We start from the raw sequence: 16,939 nt of genomic DNA on the forward strand, positions 1-16,939 counted from the left end.
GGATGTTTCCATGAATAGTAAAGATTGGTACCTGAGGGCGCAGCCTCCGAGTGAGAGGGCTACTTTAGAACTGAGATGAGGAGGAATTTCTCCAGTCAGAGGGTAGTGAATCTGTGGATTGCAATGCAACAGAAGGCTATGGAGGTGAAGTCATTGAGTGTATTCAAGACAGAGATGGATAGGTTCTTGATCAGTAAGAGGATTAAGTGTTACAGGGAGAAGACAGCAGAATGGTGTTGAGAAACAAAGCAACCATGATCAAATAGTGGAGTAGACTCAGTGGGCTGAATGGCCTAATTCTGCTACTATGCCTTATGGTCTTATGAATATTCAAATGTCATTTCCTACCATCTGAACCATGCGCCTCAACTGCTGCTCAGTTTACAACACCTCCCCCTCAACCTTACCACTTACCTATTTAAAAGCTCCATCAATCAGGACTCTTACATAATATTCATTTACTCCATCACATATTTTAAAACTTTCACCTTTTAAACATTATCTTTCTGAGTGGTCAGGGCTTTTAAATTCACAACCAGGCTTCTATTGGTCAGGGTCAGGAAATGGAGTTCACTTTACTGCATGTTTCGAAGATAAGGCTTAGTTCTGTTTTAATTACAATTTTAACATGGTGCAAATGGGTAGTTTTTGAGTGATCTAAAATGACACATAAGCTGTACAGATTTTGAGGATTTATACATTTTTGATGGTTAAACACTTAGCCACTGGAGTTCCAAATTAATTGTTAAAAATTAGCTTCTCATATACCTTTTGACTCGTTATGATATAGTTATTTTCTTTGCAGTTATTGAATGAGTTTCTGATCTTTCTAACAAGCATTGCAGGACTGCACCACAGCATATCCAGTCTGGAGTTGAGAAAATTGCAGTCCAGGCGTGAACTGGTCATAGTTGACGACTTAAGATCCTCCATTGGCAGCTGGGTGGGAAAGTCAAGAATGGTGGAGGTGGGAGGACGCAGGGTTCTGTAATTCTACCACTGTGACTTCATTAAGTTGCCGTTCTACCTCCAGAACTCCTCACCTCCAGTACAAGTAGGTTGCATCCTATGTTGCAGCCATGACACTGAAAAACCATTTGGAGGAGCTTCAGACTGGTGTATCAGGCAAAAATAGTTGAATTAGTACGGGTGAACAGTCATCAAAGAACAGATGGAGGGAGAAAGATGGGAGAAAATAACCTACCACTGTACATGGCTTTCTTCAACCCTACAAACATCTTTAACACCATCAACCAGAGTGTGTTATGGAGTGTTCACCTCTGCTATGGCTGCACCACAAAGTTTGTACCATTCTTTGCCTGCTCCACAAGACATTAAAGTCATGGTAATGACAAATGGCTCCACCATCAATCCATTCCCCATTGCGTCATCACCCAACACTGTTCTAGGTCTACCTAGCTGAAATGCTTCACCTCCCCACTGACAAGGTCCCCACTTAGCGTGGAACTAACCTACAGAACCAGCAGCAATTATTCAATCTCTACCACCTTCAAGGCAAAACCAAAGACATCCCACCTGGTGTCATCAATCTGCAAGACTTGGATGATGTTTGCATATGTACAAACTCCATACTGTCATCAGCACCTTTTACGAAGGCAGGTGAGAGCATGGGTCTCATCCTGAACATCAGCAAGACAAAGGCCCTCCACCAACTTGGCCTGGCATTTTGGAGCAAACACTACAAACACCACCACCACCCCCCACCCCCGACCCCCCGCAAACCCTGATCATCAAGGTCCACAGGGAGACCTTTGAGAACTTCCAATACATTGCATTAAACACCTCGAGACTTGCTGTCAGGAAAAGGTGGAAGCCAGGCAAAAACAGCACAAGGAGCACACTGCCACACCAATGCTCCACCCACCACTGCCCATGACCACCTTTTTACCCAAGTGCAGCATAATCTTGGGAACTAGATATTAATGAAGAGATCCAGCACTGCCTCCAGTGTACTAATAATGTTGAAATCTCCATGTTGAAATCAAAATTCCTCCAGATACCAAATCTAATGCTGTGATTCTATTTTACGTCAGTTGTCATAGATGAATACTAATAGAGTAGAATAATCTGTGCGCAATCATCAAAGATAGCTTTAGCTCTGCATGAAATAGGGGGATAATAACTGTATTTGAGGAACTTGTAAAATAAGAAACTGCAAATATTTTGAATTGTATAAACCGCTAGTTTTTAAGATTGCTGATACTTGAACGAACTTGCATTTATATCATGACTTTCATGTCCATAGAAGATCCCACAATGCAACACAACTATTAACTGTACTTACTGTTGTGATATCGTTAGCATAGGGTGCTTATGGCACAATGGTGGTATCCCTACCACTGAGCCAGGAGACCCAGTTTCAAGTCCACTTGTTTAATAGTGTAAAAGAGTAAATGTGTTTTAGAATGTAATAACATTTCTGAACAGGTTGACTAAGAAATGCATCTGTAGATAAACATGACAGGCAATTTGTCTATATAAATACTTTACAGACACTAATGAGATGAGGGATCAGATAATGCATTTCAATGAGGTTAGTCAAAGAATAAATATCTCAAGAGATCTCCCTGTTCTTTTGAATAGAACCTAGGATCTTTAACATTCACTAGAAAGGGTAGATAGGCTTCAATTGAATATTTTTTTCTGGAAGATGGCATTGCCAACACTGGAATGGAGTAGAAAGTTTCTCTCTAGTCAGTGGTGAGATGCCAGTTGAGGATTATTGCTTGTTAATGCTTGTTGATTACCCAAATTGATTCATTAATATTCAACTTTCTACCTTGCTAGCTTCTAACTTTTCTATCTTTCTATCTTGCCAAACAAGCTAGACGTTGAGAAGACGTGATGTAGAAACCAGAGTGGGTACCTGGCAGTTCAACTCACTGCTTGATCTGAACAACCTTCATGTTGCAAACTATCAACAGCATCTCAGGGCTGAGTACACTTCCCCACACAGTGAAACAAGCTGCACCCTCATAACCGTGGATATGTCTCCATCATCAATCACTTTGAGGCTCAGCTTGTGCAGTAACTTGGTGGAGGTTTTGCTGTGACTGAGTGACCAGTCAATGTCATTGAGAAGGGAGTGCACTCTGACACTGCACCTATCTTGGACTTACATCAAATGTTACAGGTGAAAGGGTTGCCGGCCTTGCTCAGAATATCCACTAAGTGGTTAGTTGCTCTGGGAACAACACATGGTAAAATGGGGCTGGAATCAAATGTGAGAGACGTCATAGGGCACTGTTGGTAATTAATGCAGTAAGTTTGGTTATATCTGGTGAGAGACCTCACTAGGTCTCACAATGAAAAACCTTATAAGAACCTTGACTGAACTGGGAATTAGCAAAAATAAAGATTCTGTCTCATGTTTAAATTGAGGCAAATACACCTGAGAATTTGTGTTCACACATATCTACCAGCAGATGGTGGTATTGGCTTTAAAATGTGAACTGCATCTCGATTGGTTCTGTGTTTGGAGAAGTCCAGTGCCATGTTGTAAGATTGAATCATTGTCAAGATTTTCTCAGTTCTCATCATGATTCATTTGGAACTAAGTTACGTAGATGAGAAGCAATGCCTTTTCAACCGTAGTTTATGCTTATTTTCAAAATTTCACTTTGAGTAGCAGTAAGTAATTGATCCACAATATAATTGACAACAAATGCAAAATTATATTAAAGATTTTGTATGTGGTATATTATCCGAAGGTGCTTCAGACAGGTTTAACTCAAGAAATAATGATGAATTAGTTGGGGGTAACCAAAATTCAAAAATGGTATTGAAAGAAGAGAAGGAGGTAGATAGATGGAGGTGTTTGGAGCAAATTCCAGATCATTTAAGTCTAACTGGCTGAAAGTATGGCTGTCAGTGGTGGGATGACATGATTAGGCAATGCACAAGTGGTTATCTTGGTGCTAAATTTAGAGAACCAAAACTAGAGGATACTTAAGCTAAATAGAAAAACTGCAGCTAAGACTTATTAAGAAAGAAGACAATAAATGTTACAACAAAATAACAGTGAAATGCTTCTTGTATCCTACTCAGGAAAGCATGTCCTCTTGAAATCATAATGCTTGATAACATCCTTACAATTTATGATACTTTGATTCTATTTCAGAGATCAGATGTGATAGTGAGGCACAAAGAAGATAAAGCTATGTGCAAGGTCATCAAAGATAGCTTTTACCTCTTCAAAACTATGTCTTTGAGAGATTTTATAAGAGATAGTATGTTTGAACGTGGGGAGAGTTAGTAGCTTGGGATTGTAACATTAAAGGCACAAGATGTTCCAATGCTACATTTGACCATGTCCAAGAACAAAGATAAGGATGAGTCAATTGTCAGTGAGAGTTGTTTAGGAATAGGGAAGAAGCTCTTTGCAGCTAAAATGCTGCATGTTGGCTACCTCAGTACAGATGAGGCTTTGGGAAAGCTGCTTGATAGTTCTCTCTGCTGAGAAGGTGGGGTTCTGGGAAGCCCTGGAGCACTTATCAGCTCAACAGAGTTGAAAAAAAACTGTTGGAGAAGATGTCAGTTTAATGCAGCTGAAGGAGACCCACAAGCAGTACTTATTTGGTGCAAGTGAGAAAGATTGAGTTGCAGAGAAATTCTGAGGCAGTGGTTTAGTTAAAAGCTGAGATTGTCTCTTGCAAGCAGACTAATTTGGAGCAATTTTGGTTCTCTTGTGAAGGAGGCAGTGTTTTAATAAGATTTTGAGACCCACAGTATTACTAACATTTGGGTAAATTGCTGAGAAATCTGTGGGATCTAACTTGACCATATCTGCTATTTGATGTTTTATGATGTGGAGTTCAACCACAGTTTCTGTTATGTTTACCTCCTGTTGATTTTGAATTATAGACTCTGAGTTATATCTATTGTAGATCATTTTAAAATTCTAACTTTGTTCTCAGTTTGTTTGTTTAAAAAGATAGATTGAATCCCATGGCTTTATCATGATAGCCTAGGATTTCAAACTTTGTCTACTTTAAATAGATCAAGTGTCTCATTTAGGATCATAACATTTACAAATTATCATTTTTCAAGGACTGCATATTAAAATCTTATATGGAGGTCTTACTCAAAATATGCACCCCATGATGAGCACAATATGACCAAATAGCCTGCTGATACTCAAAGGTTACAATCTATCACCTGAATATGAATGGGCAGATGAGCTGTAACCTAGTATGAGAATCTTTGGGAATAAAGGGAGAAATTGAAGTGGGTGGGCCATGGAGCATTTTTTTTTCACCTCTGAATTGGAAACTTTGGCCTTGACTTTGAAAACTACTGACAGTTATTAATCTCTCTAAATTACATTTTATCTCTTATAGACGCTATGCAAGAAATCAAATGATTTTGGCAAATACCCTTTTTAAGTGTGTTTGTTACCATCCTGAGGAATATCAGATAATAACTAGTGGAAAAGACAGGAAGGTAAGAAGAATTGTACTTGAAGACTTTTTAATGCTTTAACAATAAACACATATTGTTCAGCCAATAATCAACATGACAGTTTAAGAAGATTAGTGCCATTCTGTTGTTCACATGCAATACAATACAGTTGTATTAAATGTACAATCTATTTTTTAAAAATGTTATTCTAAGGGAGGATTTGGGATTTATTTCGCTAATGAAATCTCCAATTTTCTTTAGCGTGACAAAGCTGTAATAGCATAGAAGGAAGTTATCTGTCTTATCTGTGCCACCTCTTTGAAAGAGCAATTCACCTAGTACCTCTCCCTGAGTACCCCCCTTTAGCACTGCACCCACTTTTTTTTAGATAACAATCCAGTTCCCTCCCAAATGCCTCAATTGCACATGTCTCCACCAGATTCTTAGGCAACATATTCCAGATCTTAACTACATTCTTTTTCAAAAAAACTTCACCTCATGTCACCATTGTTCTTCTGCCAATTGTCTAATCCTGTGACACCTTCCACTACTGGCAGCAGTTCATCTATTCTGTCCGCACCCCTTGTGATTTTGAATATGTCAGTCAAATCTCCTTTCATCTTCCTCTTCTCAAAGGCAAACAGTCCCAACTTTTCCAAACTAATCTGCGGAAATGAAGTTCCTCATCATGGAACCATTCTCATGAATCTTCCCTGCACTTTTCTAATACTTTCACATATTTCCTAAAGTTTGGCTTAAGAACTGAGTATAATACCCTACTTGAAGCCAAATTGATATTTAGGACAATTTTAACATAATCTCTGTTTATGCACTTAACAGCCTCCCAGATGTAATGATTGTAATGAGGTGAGCCAGGTGGACCTCACAGAATATGAATTTGCAGGTTGGTGCTGTTACTCTGGTGCAATCAGAGAGCCCTGGCAGAAAGATAAGAACAGGAGTGTGTTTAAAAAAAACAGAAGTGTCAGACTGTTCACTCTGAGAGCTGGCTGTGAGAAAGCTAGATTAGTTTACCACGTGTAAATGACTTGGTGATAGGATACTGGCCTCTGTGGACTTATTTCACTCTGTGCTGTTCTAACCTGTGTCCCTGATAATAGTAAATGCTATTGTATGTTTGATTAACAGCTCTCTCAGCTTGTCCTATCGCTTTTGATGACTTATGCTTACCTGCATCCTGATCCCTGCAATCTTGCATCCTCTTTAGAATTATACATTTCGTATTATATTGCCTGTCTCAGTAACATGCATCAGTTCACATTTCCCTGAGCTGAATTTCAGCTGCAACTTGCCTGTTCATTCCTCCAGCTTGTGCATGTTCTTTTGAAGTTCTATGCCATCTTTCTCATAGATCACAATGCTTCCAAGTTTTATTTCATCTGCAAATTTTGAATTTCACTCTTTTGACAAAGGTCTAGTTCAATATTTATCAGGAAGAACAAGGATCCCAACACTGACCGGGCGGAACCCAAGCACAAATCTTCCTGCAATCCAAAAAAATGTCCATTAACCACATATCTGTTCCCTGTTACTGAACCATTTTCACATCCATGTTGCTGTTGTCTTTTTATACCATGAGCTATAACTTTTCCCTCAAGTCTGTTGTGTGGCATTTGATCAGATGCCTTCTAGAAGGCCAAGTAAATTGCCTCAACTACATTACCATCATCAACCTTTATTACCTCATCAAACCACCTGAAATGAATTAAACATGAGTTGTCCTTGACAAATCTTTGCCAACTTTCCTTATTTAATAGTTGCCCAATAGTTTATTGATTTTGCCCCAGAATATTATTTACAGATGTTTTCCTATCATCCAAAATAAATTAACTGACTACTAGTTTCTGAGTTTGTTTTCCATCCTGCTTTGAATAAGGGCGTAACATTTACAGTTCTCCAATTTTTTTGTACCATCTTGGTGTCTAAGGAAGCCTGGAACGTTATGGCCAGTCCCAAGAATCAGGAATGATTTGTGCCTCCCTTCTCATTGACCTGGAGACACATGGTTGTATAGTTTTCTCTTGAATAATTCAAGAACGCCTGCCCCTCTCTGCACTTTACACGACTACTATCCATACATAGATAATCAAATTATTACATTCTAAGTACTCACTTAATTTTGCATATTTATTCATCTATACAGTGTATTTCCCACTGTTTAGTGGAATATAGACACTAAAAATGTGTGAATTTCCTTGGTTCTCGCCAAATAGATGATCTCTCTTGAATACTGCCATTCTAATCTTAATCATTACGACCACATCTACTGCTTTCCTCATTTCCAATCTTCCTTGTGCCTCTTGTATACAGAAATCTATAATACTAAGGCCTGCTTATCTTTGAGTCAAAAAGCATGGCACTGAAAAAGCACAGCAGGTCAGACAGCATCTGAGGAGTAGGAGAAATGACGTTTTCAAGCATAAACCCTTCATCAGGAATGTGGGAGGGGTGGAAGGTGGAATGGGCTGAGAGATAAATAGGAGGGGGTGGGGCTGCATAGAAGGTAGCTTGGAAGGCAATAGGCATATGCAGGTGGGGAGTGATGGTGATAGAGTGGAGCGGATGGACTGGTGCGACAGTTCAGGAGGACAGTGCTGAGTTGTAATTGCAACATTTCCCCCCAAATGTCTGTACATGTCACTTGCCCAAGTATTCATAATTATACACGCTGACCCAGATATAAACTTTATTGCATCTACCTGTGCCCTGAATCCATCTAATAACTTATAATTTCCTCTTAGCCCATTCCTATCAAACGTGGAATTGAGCACTGCCTATTGGTCTAACCATGCATCGTATTTATCTTTTCTCTTTCTAAATGGTGGCCAACCCCTTCAGAATTTAAGTCATACTCAAACGTTCTAGTTAACGTCCCTCTAAGGATATTTATCTCTGTCTGGTCGAGATGCAACCTATCTATCCCTTTTTTGAATAGATGCCTTTTGCCCCAGACCTGGTTGCAAAGCCCTAGGAATACTGAAGTCCTCCCTCCTTCACCATCTCTATGCCACATATTGAGTTTTTACCACCTTGATGTTTCTGTTCTTGCTAGCACACAGCACCAGGATCAATCCAGATTACTACTTCTAAATTCTTATTAACTTCCTTTCCTTTTTGAAAGTCTGATCATAGGATCTCAATACCTATCCTCTCTATGTCTGTGGTACCATGTGAATGGCAATTTCCAGATCACTCCTACATCTTGCTGTATGATACTGTGCTTTGTTAATCTCACACCTGCACCATGTGCCAACAGCTTATATGGTGCAAACTGTATGTGCAGCAAGCAAGCAGCCATTTTGCAAAGGGTAAGGGGAATAGTCATCACCAATGTCCATGGAGACAACTGTCAGTCAGGGATCCTGAGTGGACCATCCTTAGCTTGAACATCCAAAATTCAGAGGGAGCAGGCAGGGTGGAGGGCTAGACCACCTCCGGAGTGTCCTGAGAGGAGGCTTCTGAGGGGCCTCAGCGTGATTGCTCTTCTGGCTAGGTGCATCCTAACACCATCCCATCTTCTCGTGAGAAAGGGGCACCGACAGTGAGCAGTGAGCTCTCCATTCACCTGTTACCATACTGTTGGTCATGTGGACCAACAGTTGGGGCAGTGGTCAATGCATGTAGCCAGCAAACATTGAAGATTTTGTACTTGGCTTTCCATGGCAGCTGACATCCTAGCCATGGAAACAGCCAGATGATTGAGTTCTCATTGCATGGCTGCAGTCCTGCACCATCTAGGCTCCGAAAGCCATTGCCTCCCACATACCTGACTGTTGCATTTGTTCCTCTCTTGCATGTTGACAAAATCTCTGATTGCCAACACCACAGGGTTGCCTCATTCTTGAGGGTGAGTAGTTCCCTTTGACATGCAGGGCAGTTTTGAATACCAATGTCCCAGTGTCCAGTGGACTTTTAAAAGATTATGGGCACCAGGGATCCCAATTTTGTTGCTATCTGGTGTGTTGTATGTTCTCTTGTTAACATCAGGTTGTAGAATGAGACTAGAATTGGGTGAGAGGGATGCCAGAGGTGGGTTAGGTAATTAATGAGGCGAGTTTGGATAAAGATGGTCCGAGATCTTGCTAGACCTTGGAGAGAGAATCCCTTCATGCAACTTAACAAAACTGACACTTCGCCAAAAAACCATAAGATTCAGCCCATGGGCATTGCATTTTTATCGATATGCAAAGGAGTCCTTCATCGTGTAGGTGAAAAACCTGCTCAAATCTAGTGATAGCAATTCTCCCATTTGATCAGTTCATGTTGGTGTTGAACCAGCCAGATGCTATAGGGTATAAAGGAACATCATATTATGCGTCTTGTCAGCCCACATATATGCGAAAACATCTGACTGTGAGGTTGAACTTTATCGCATATATCACCTGGCAGCTTGTTGTCTAAATTTCAACCAATCAACACTCTCCTCTCCTCTCCTCTAGTTTAAATGTTGCTTTTCTTCTTTATTAGTATTCTTGTGAATTGTCTTGATGAGTGTAAGGTGAACATTTTCAGCAGAATGTGTCTTGTTTTTCAGCAATCCTCAAGTTATGTCCTACCAAATGTCTATTACTTTTATTTTATATAATGTGAAATTTCAAAATGTCAATAGCTGATTATATTTTTCTCCATCCTTCCCTCTTCCTAAGACAATGATCTCAGATGTAATTCCACTAGTGTTGCTTTTCTTCTAATATCTGAACATTGTTAACTAAATACTTGACAATAAGTGTCAGCTAATTTAGCTATACATTATCCTTGCCTAGCAACAACAGACAGAAATTTTTAGAAGTGGTCACAGGGGTTGGGAGGTCATGTTGCGGCTGTACAGGACATTGGTTAGGCCACTATTGGAATATTGCGTGCAATTCTGGTCTCCTCCCTATCGGAAAAATGTTGTGAAACTTGAAAGGGTTCAGAAAAGATTTACAAGGATGTTGCCAGGGTTGGAAGATTTGAGCTATAGGGAGAGGCTGAACAGGCTGGGGCTGTTTCCCTGGAGCGTCGGAGGCTGAGGAGTGACCTTATAAAGGTTTACAAAATTATGAAGGGCATGGATAGGATAAATAGACAAAGTCTTTTGCCAGGGATCGAGGAGTCCAGAACTAGAGGGCATAGGTTTAGGGTGGGAGGGGAAAGATATAAAAGAGACCTAAGGGGCAACTTTTTCACACAGAGGGTGGTACAGGTATGGAATGAGCTGCCAGAGGAAATTGTGGAGGCTGGTTCAATTGCAACATTTAAGAGGCATTTGGATGGGTGTATGAATAGGAAGGGTTTGGAGGGATATGGGCCGGGTGCTGGCAGGTGGGACGAGATTGGGTTGGGATATCTGGTCGGCGTGGACAGGTCTGTTTCCATGCAGTACATCTCTATGACTCTATAGTCATGAACAAAAGCCAAGAATTGCTACTATTACCTTGGGTTAAGATCAGAAAACTCCATTAAAAATTAGTGATCAAAACAACAATCTTCCTGTTCGGTTCTTACTGAGTAAATGTGCTGTCTTGAACCATTAAAAAGAATCTAGACTCATTACAGTTTTCTGCATTCCGTCCCCTTATGTTATGTTTGATGTTAATTTGGGTTTTGTTTTAGAATAGTGGATTTTTATTAGATCATTGAACTGAGGTAGAGTCATTGTGGCTGCCAATAAACTGAGCTCTAGATATAGTTTGGTCTCTATACAAGTTATTTCGGTTCCCATAGTAACTATTCCAAGACCTTTTCAATAATGATAACCCTCACTCATTGGAGAAAATGTAATGCTACAATGTGTGAAAGGAGCATTCTTATTGGCAAAACAGCGTCGCGGTTCTTTCGCCATGTTCTCTTTCAAGCAGCCCCCAACAGAGAGCTGAGAATTACTGGATTTAGCATTTTATTTGAAGGAATAATTCATCTACCAATTTTAACTATTGATTGATGATTTTAAGTAATCTCCAATGCCTTTAATTATGTTCATTTGAAACTTATATTATATGTAAGATGCTTTACATGATGATTCTATTATTGTATGTGCCTTTTTCAATTACTTGCTTCATAAAATGCTATTAATATGCTGACATCTTGATGTTATCTGTGTAGAATTTTACAGTGAGAGGTGGTTACAATTCCCTGCTACACAGGGAGATAATTTGAACATCTTGGTTTCATGTAGCTCAAAAAGAATTTTACCTGAACCACAATGAATCACGAAGGTCCAAAATTTATTTCCTGTGGAAATTTGTAGACCATTGATATATGCAAGTTTTACAATACATTTCTGTTATGGTGAAATACTTCAAACCTTTGTGATGCTTCTGAGATACTGAAAATCCTCAGCTTACATGATGACTCTGCCCACAGTGCAGAAGATCAGTTTACACATGTTTCCTCCTAGGCTAATATTGATTAATACAGAAACTATGTGGCATAGGGGTATTGGTAATTTTCTGTTTGAGTCATCCTTCAGTTGTAGCTTTGGACTATTTTGTAGTAGTAGTATGCTCAGTGCCATCAAGACAAAAATCTCTACAACCAGCCACTGAAGCAGCTCTCCACTGATAAGAACAAGAATAGGCCATCTACTGAGTTTGTTCCATCATTTACTGATATCATGGCTAATCTGTTAGCTAGTTTTATTTAACTGCTATTTTCCATACATTCCTTAATTATTCAAGTTAACAAAAAGCTATCAAGAACAAACTAAAATCTACGGTTTATGTAAATTCAATTTCCAAAAGAATATTTCACACTTATACCACAATTTGCATGTAGGCTGAAAGGTCTGACACTAACATTTAGATTTAATTCCCTGATCATATGGGGCAGAATTCTTTCTGAGTCTGACTAATGTTGTCGATAACAAGAGTTATGACAGAATGAGGTGAGAAGTCTGGCAAGGTCTGTCTCCACATTGGGAGCAACTTGCTGCACCATTTATTCATTTGCTAAGCAGTGAGATGAGTTTCTCATTGTGCAGCGGTGAATTGCTAATTAAGTGGCATTCAGTTTGTTAAATGCTGTATCAACTCAAATCACTTCATTAATATTCAGTTTCCTATCTTAGCAAACTCCCACTGACCAAGCTAAACACCAGGAATCCTGACAGAGGAAATCAGAGTGCACACCTGGCGGACTCAGTTCACTCCTCTCTTTTGAGGAGCCTCCATGATGCTCTGTACTGCAATTCATGGCATGATCCATGGCCTCCAGCCACACAGAGCCCTCATCCTTGAACATAAGAACCTAATTTTTGTCAACCTCTTGTGGCCAACATTTCACCTCTCCTAATCTCTTGTAGGTTGCTTAGGATGTACAGAATTTTATTGGAATGAGCATTGGTAACCAGCATTGAAAGGCTGCTGGAGGGACAGGAACCTAGCCCAGGCTCCATCTCAGGGCTGCTCACTTGCTCTCTTTTCACTCACTTATTCAGTTCTTACCTGCACACTTGGCAACATCCATGTTTTGCTTTGTCTGCCTTGCCATCCCATATCCATTTGTATGTTGGCACTTCAGCCAAAGACAGAGGCTGTCAGTTCTGCTGTACTAATGTTTTTTTTGCACAGAAGCACACTGAGTCTGCTTATATCATGCTTGTCATTTGGGATCCTATATGTGAGGTGGAAGTACAGAGGTATTTTAATCAACAATCCAACACCTACATCATATGTCAGCTGCGTAAGTGGCAAGAATCCTTCACATTTATTCAACTAAATAGAAAGTGGCTGGTGGCTTGTCCTCACTCCAGTCGGGGTGGGGGTGTGGGGGTTGGGGGGTGGTGGGGCATGCTATCTGTCCAGGTGCCCTGGTATCATGAGTCATGGGTACAGTCTGCACATGATCCAGGACCTTAGCCATAGTCAGTCATCCACTTGGGGCAGTCATGATCTGAGGTCTGTCCAACTGAGGTCTGAGGAGTGGGCAATTGTGGATCCAACTGTATCAGCACTAGCACCAGCTGTCATGGGAACCACATAACATCAGTCAGGGAGCTACCAAGACAGCGGTCAGGGGCCGCTCGTGTCTAGGGGCTGCTTGTCAAAATTGGTCTGATTTCTAAGGTAAAAAAAGTCCTGGGGTTTATCCGTTGTTTATCACGGAGGGTGCAAGAGGGGTAATGTAAAGGCAGAGGAGAAGCTGGGTATAACATTGTCTGAACAGGGATTTGTTCAAATGGAATGGTGTTGCTTGGTTAAATCTCAACACCTGTTCTGAGTGCAGTTTGTAGAGCCTAAATTGCTTTGGTTGCAGTCTTGTATTAGCATATTCATATTTCCAAATCAGTGCATCTGACAATATCCAGCCGATTCTGCTGCCATCCCAGTTAGTGACCACCCCTCTGCTACATTTATCACTGAAGCAAGCTGGACAATGATGAGGCACTTAAAGTTTGAGATTTAGAAGAGGCTCAGACTTTGTTGCTATATTCCTAGAAACATCATGGAAATTTTGATTTTTTTTTGGTCTAGTAATGTTTATTGGCTTGATGGCATATTTGGATCACTGAATACTTTGTACCACTACTCTGGCAGTGGGTGCTGCAAATGGCATTCATTGGTCTTGCCACTGTCCTCAAGACTGGCTGACTACACTGCTAAAAAACATTCATATTGGACTCAAAATGATAACTCTGTTTTCTCTTTGCAAATACTGCAGACCTCCTGAGTGTCTCCAACACTTTCTGTTTTTATTTCAGATTCCCGCAGCCTCAGTATTTTGCTTTTATTTGAAGAGTGTCATATCGGACTTGAAACGTTAACTTTATTTCACTCTCCAAGGTGCTGCTGGACTTGCTAAATGGCACAGCTGTTTTGTTCTTCTGTACTCCCAAGATGCAATCTGACCAGGTCTATATCTGTATCAGGAGGGTCTGCAGGTTCTTCTCCTTGAATTTACAGGCCCACCTCTTCAAAAAAAAGCTTCTCTTGACTGTGTTCATTTCTGTGTGTAGAAATGAAAATATTGTTAAGACAGTAAAATGGAAAGTATCAATACAGGCCTTTATTTAAAAAAAATAGAGAAAGCCAAAAGAACTGCAGATGCTGTAAATTAGAAACAATAGCAGAAATTGCTGTGAAGAGAAATCAGAGTTAAAGTTTCTAGTCCAATGACCCTTCCTCAGAACGGAGAAAGAAAAAGCCTTCAGCTAATTAATTCAATATCTAAACCTCCCTGTAAAGGATGATTTTTTTTCCCCTACATTTCTTTAATCCATTACCGGAATTTCCGACAGATTCTACTGGTTACAATCTTTTATTCTGCTTTTTCCATTCTGGCAGTCACATGAACTTCTATGGCACTGTCTGTATAAGTTCTCTGCAGCTAGATATGCATAACTTTCACCGTGCATTCGAGGAAGTAGCTTACCTGTAACTCTGTAGATCGTTAGTATTGCCAGATAGTTCCTTTATCTGAAAGTTTCCATATGACTTAGAGGTCATATCTTTTATCTTTTATAAATGAACAGAAATGCAAATTAAAATGTAGTTTGTTATTGTGTGATTTTCAAAAATTGGTGTCAGGTGGTTGCTGATTGAACTTTCTTTTTTTGTATTTTGTTTAACTTGAATCCTGTGTTTGAGAGTTTTGAAAACGTAGGTTTGATAGCTGTTGCTAAATACTATTGAACTATTATACATTTATTACTATTAGTATAGAGTTATATTTAATAAGTATTCACATGGAATTGGACTGCAGTAATTAGAAGCTTTGAAACCAATTAATTTTGTGCATCAAACCAAAACCAATTGAACTGCTTTGACTCAGAAGAAAATTGAATATCCCTTGGCAACTGTATACAACAACAACTTGCATTGCATATGCCCATTAGCATAGTAAAATATTCCAAGGCACTTCACAGGAGAGTTATCAAACTTTTACACTGAACAACAGAAAGAATTATTAGGACAGAATATCAGAAACTTGGTCAAAATTCTTAAATGAGTCTTAGATTACTGGGGAGACCTTTTACAATGAAGATGAGGAGAAACTTCTTAAGCCAGAGAGTGGTGAATCCATGGAATTTATTGCCACAAAAGGCTGTGGAGGCCAGGTCATTGAGTATATTCAAGACTGAGATAGGTACGTTCTTGAGTATCAAGGGTTATGGTGGAAAGCGGGAGAATGAGGTTGAGAAACTTGTCAGCCATGATTGAATGGTGGAACAGACTCAATGGGATGAATAGCCTAATTTCTGCCTGTATGTTTTATGGTCTTACAGATGAAAAAAAAATTAGCAAGACAGGGGGTTTAGAAATGGAGCTTATGACCTAAGCAGCTGCAGACACTGTGGTCAAGGGAGGAGCAATTAAATTCTCTATATGAGACTCCTAGAATCCCTACAGCATGAAAGCTGGCTATTCAGTCCATCAAGTCCACACTGACCTTCCAAAGAGCACCCCACCCAGACCCATCCCGTCACCGTATCTCTTAATCCTTCATTTCCCATGGTTAATCCATCTAGCCTACACGTCCCTGGATACTAAGTGGCCAATCCAACTCACCTGCACATCTTTGGTCTGTGGGAAGAAACCTGGACACCTGGAGGAAACCCAGGCAGACGCTGGGAGAGTGTGTAAACTCCGCACAGTCACCCGTAGGTTGAATTGAACCCAGGTCCGTGGCACTGTGAGGCAGCAGTGCTAACCACTGAGCCATCATGCCATCCCAGATACACACAAAACCAGATTTGCAGAAGTATTTTTTTTTCATTCGTTCACCTTATATATTTATTTGAGAATTCCTAATGACCTTTGAGAAGGCAGTCATCAGTTACTGCCATCCACATGGTGTAGGTAAATCCACATTGTTGTTAGAGAAAGAGTTCCTACTATAAATACTCGTGTAAAAGTCACTCTCACAGAAATGTCAACCCCTATTTTTGGTCAAAAAATCTTGTATTTTCCATATATCTCACATAAATGTCGACCCTATTATATCACATTATAAACCTCTTACAAAGAAAGCTGCATGTTCCCACTTAAACAAAATCGCATTCATTCATTCATTCATGCCAGTAACTCTACTCACCACCTTTTGTTTACTATATTGCGTCTCTATTCATTCATTCATTAATTCATTCACAACACTACTTAGCCCACTTGGCTTACTACAGCACGTTTTGATTCATTCATTCATCCAGACTGGTGCTAAGTCTATCAGTGCTTACCGCACTTTTTTCACTATACATCCAAAAGTTAATATCGTTAAAAAGTTAGTCATATTAATTGTGCCATAATGTCTGAACAAATAGGGAGATATATTAGCTACATGTATCTTTAATTCTTTGACAAATTTGTTAATGTTGTTGAGGTTCATTACATACAAGAGTAAATGGGAGGGAAACAGAAGTATTTGGCGGGAAAGTTCAAGATGCTTACACATTCAGAATTTAATAAATGTTTCATTTTAAGTGTACCATTATACCAGGCTATTACGATGTTAACAGTGTGAGTTTGCACAATTTCAATGAATCTTTGACGTGTTACATTTTCGTCCCGGTATGTATAAATAA

At 39.8% G+C, this 16,939-nt stretch overlaps 1 protein-coding gene across 1 annotated transcript in view; it reads left to right on the forward strand.

Moving 5' to 3' along the window:
• The window catches only part of cfap52 (cilia and flagella associated protein 52), a 92,582-nt gene that overhangs the window by 63,652 nt on the left and 11,991 nt on the right, over positions 1-16,939 (forward strand). Inside the window, exon 12 of the mRNA XM_060844551.1 lies at positions 5,361-5,463. Within this exon, the coding sequence (XP_060700534.1) occupies positions 5,361-5,463 (103 nt within the window). The remainder of the gene's footprint in view (positions 1-5,360; positions 5,464-16,939) is intronic.

Source organism: Hemiscyllium ocellatum, chromosome 25, assembly GCF_020745735.1.
Source record: "Hemiscyllium ocellatum isolate sHemOce1 chromosome 25, sHemOce1.pat.X.cur, whole genome shotgun sequence".
NCBI lineage: Eukaryota > Metazoa > Chordata > Chondrichthyes > Orectolobiformes > Hemiscylliidae > Hemiscyllium > Hemiscyllium ocellatum.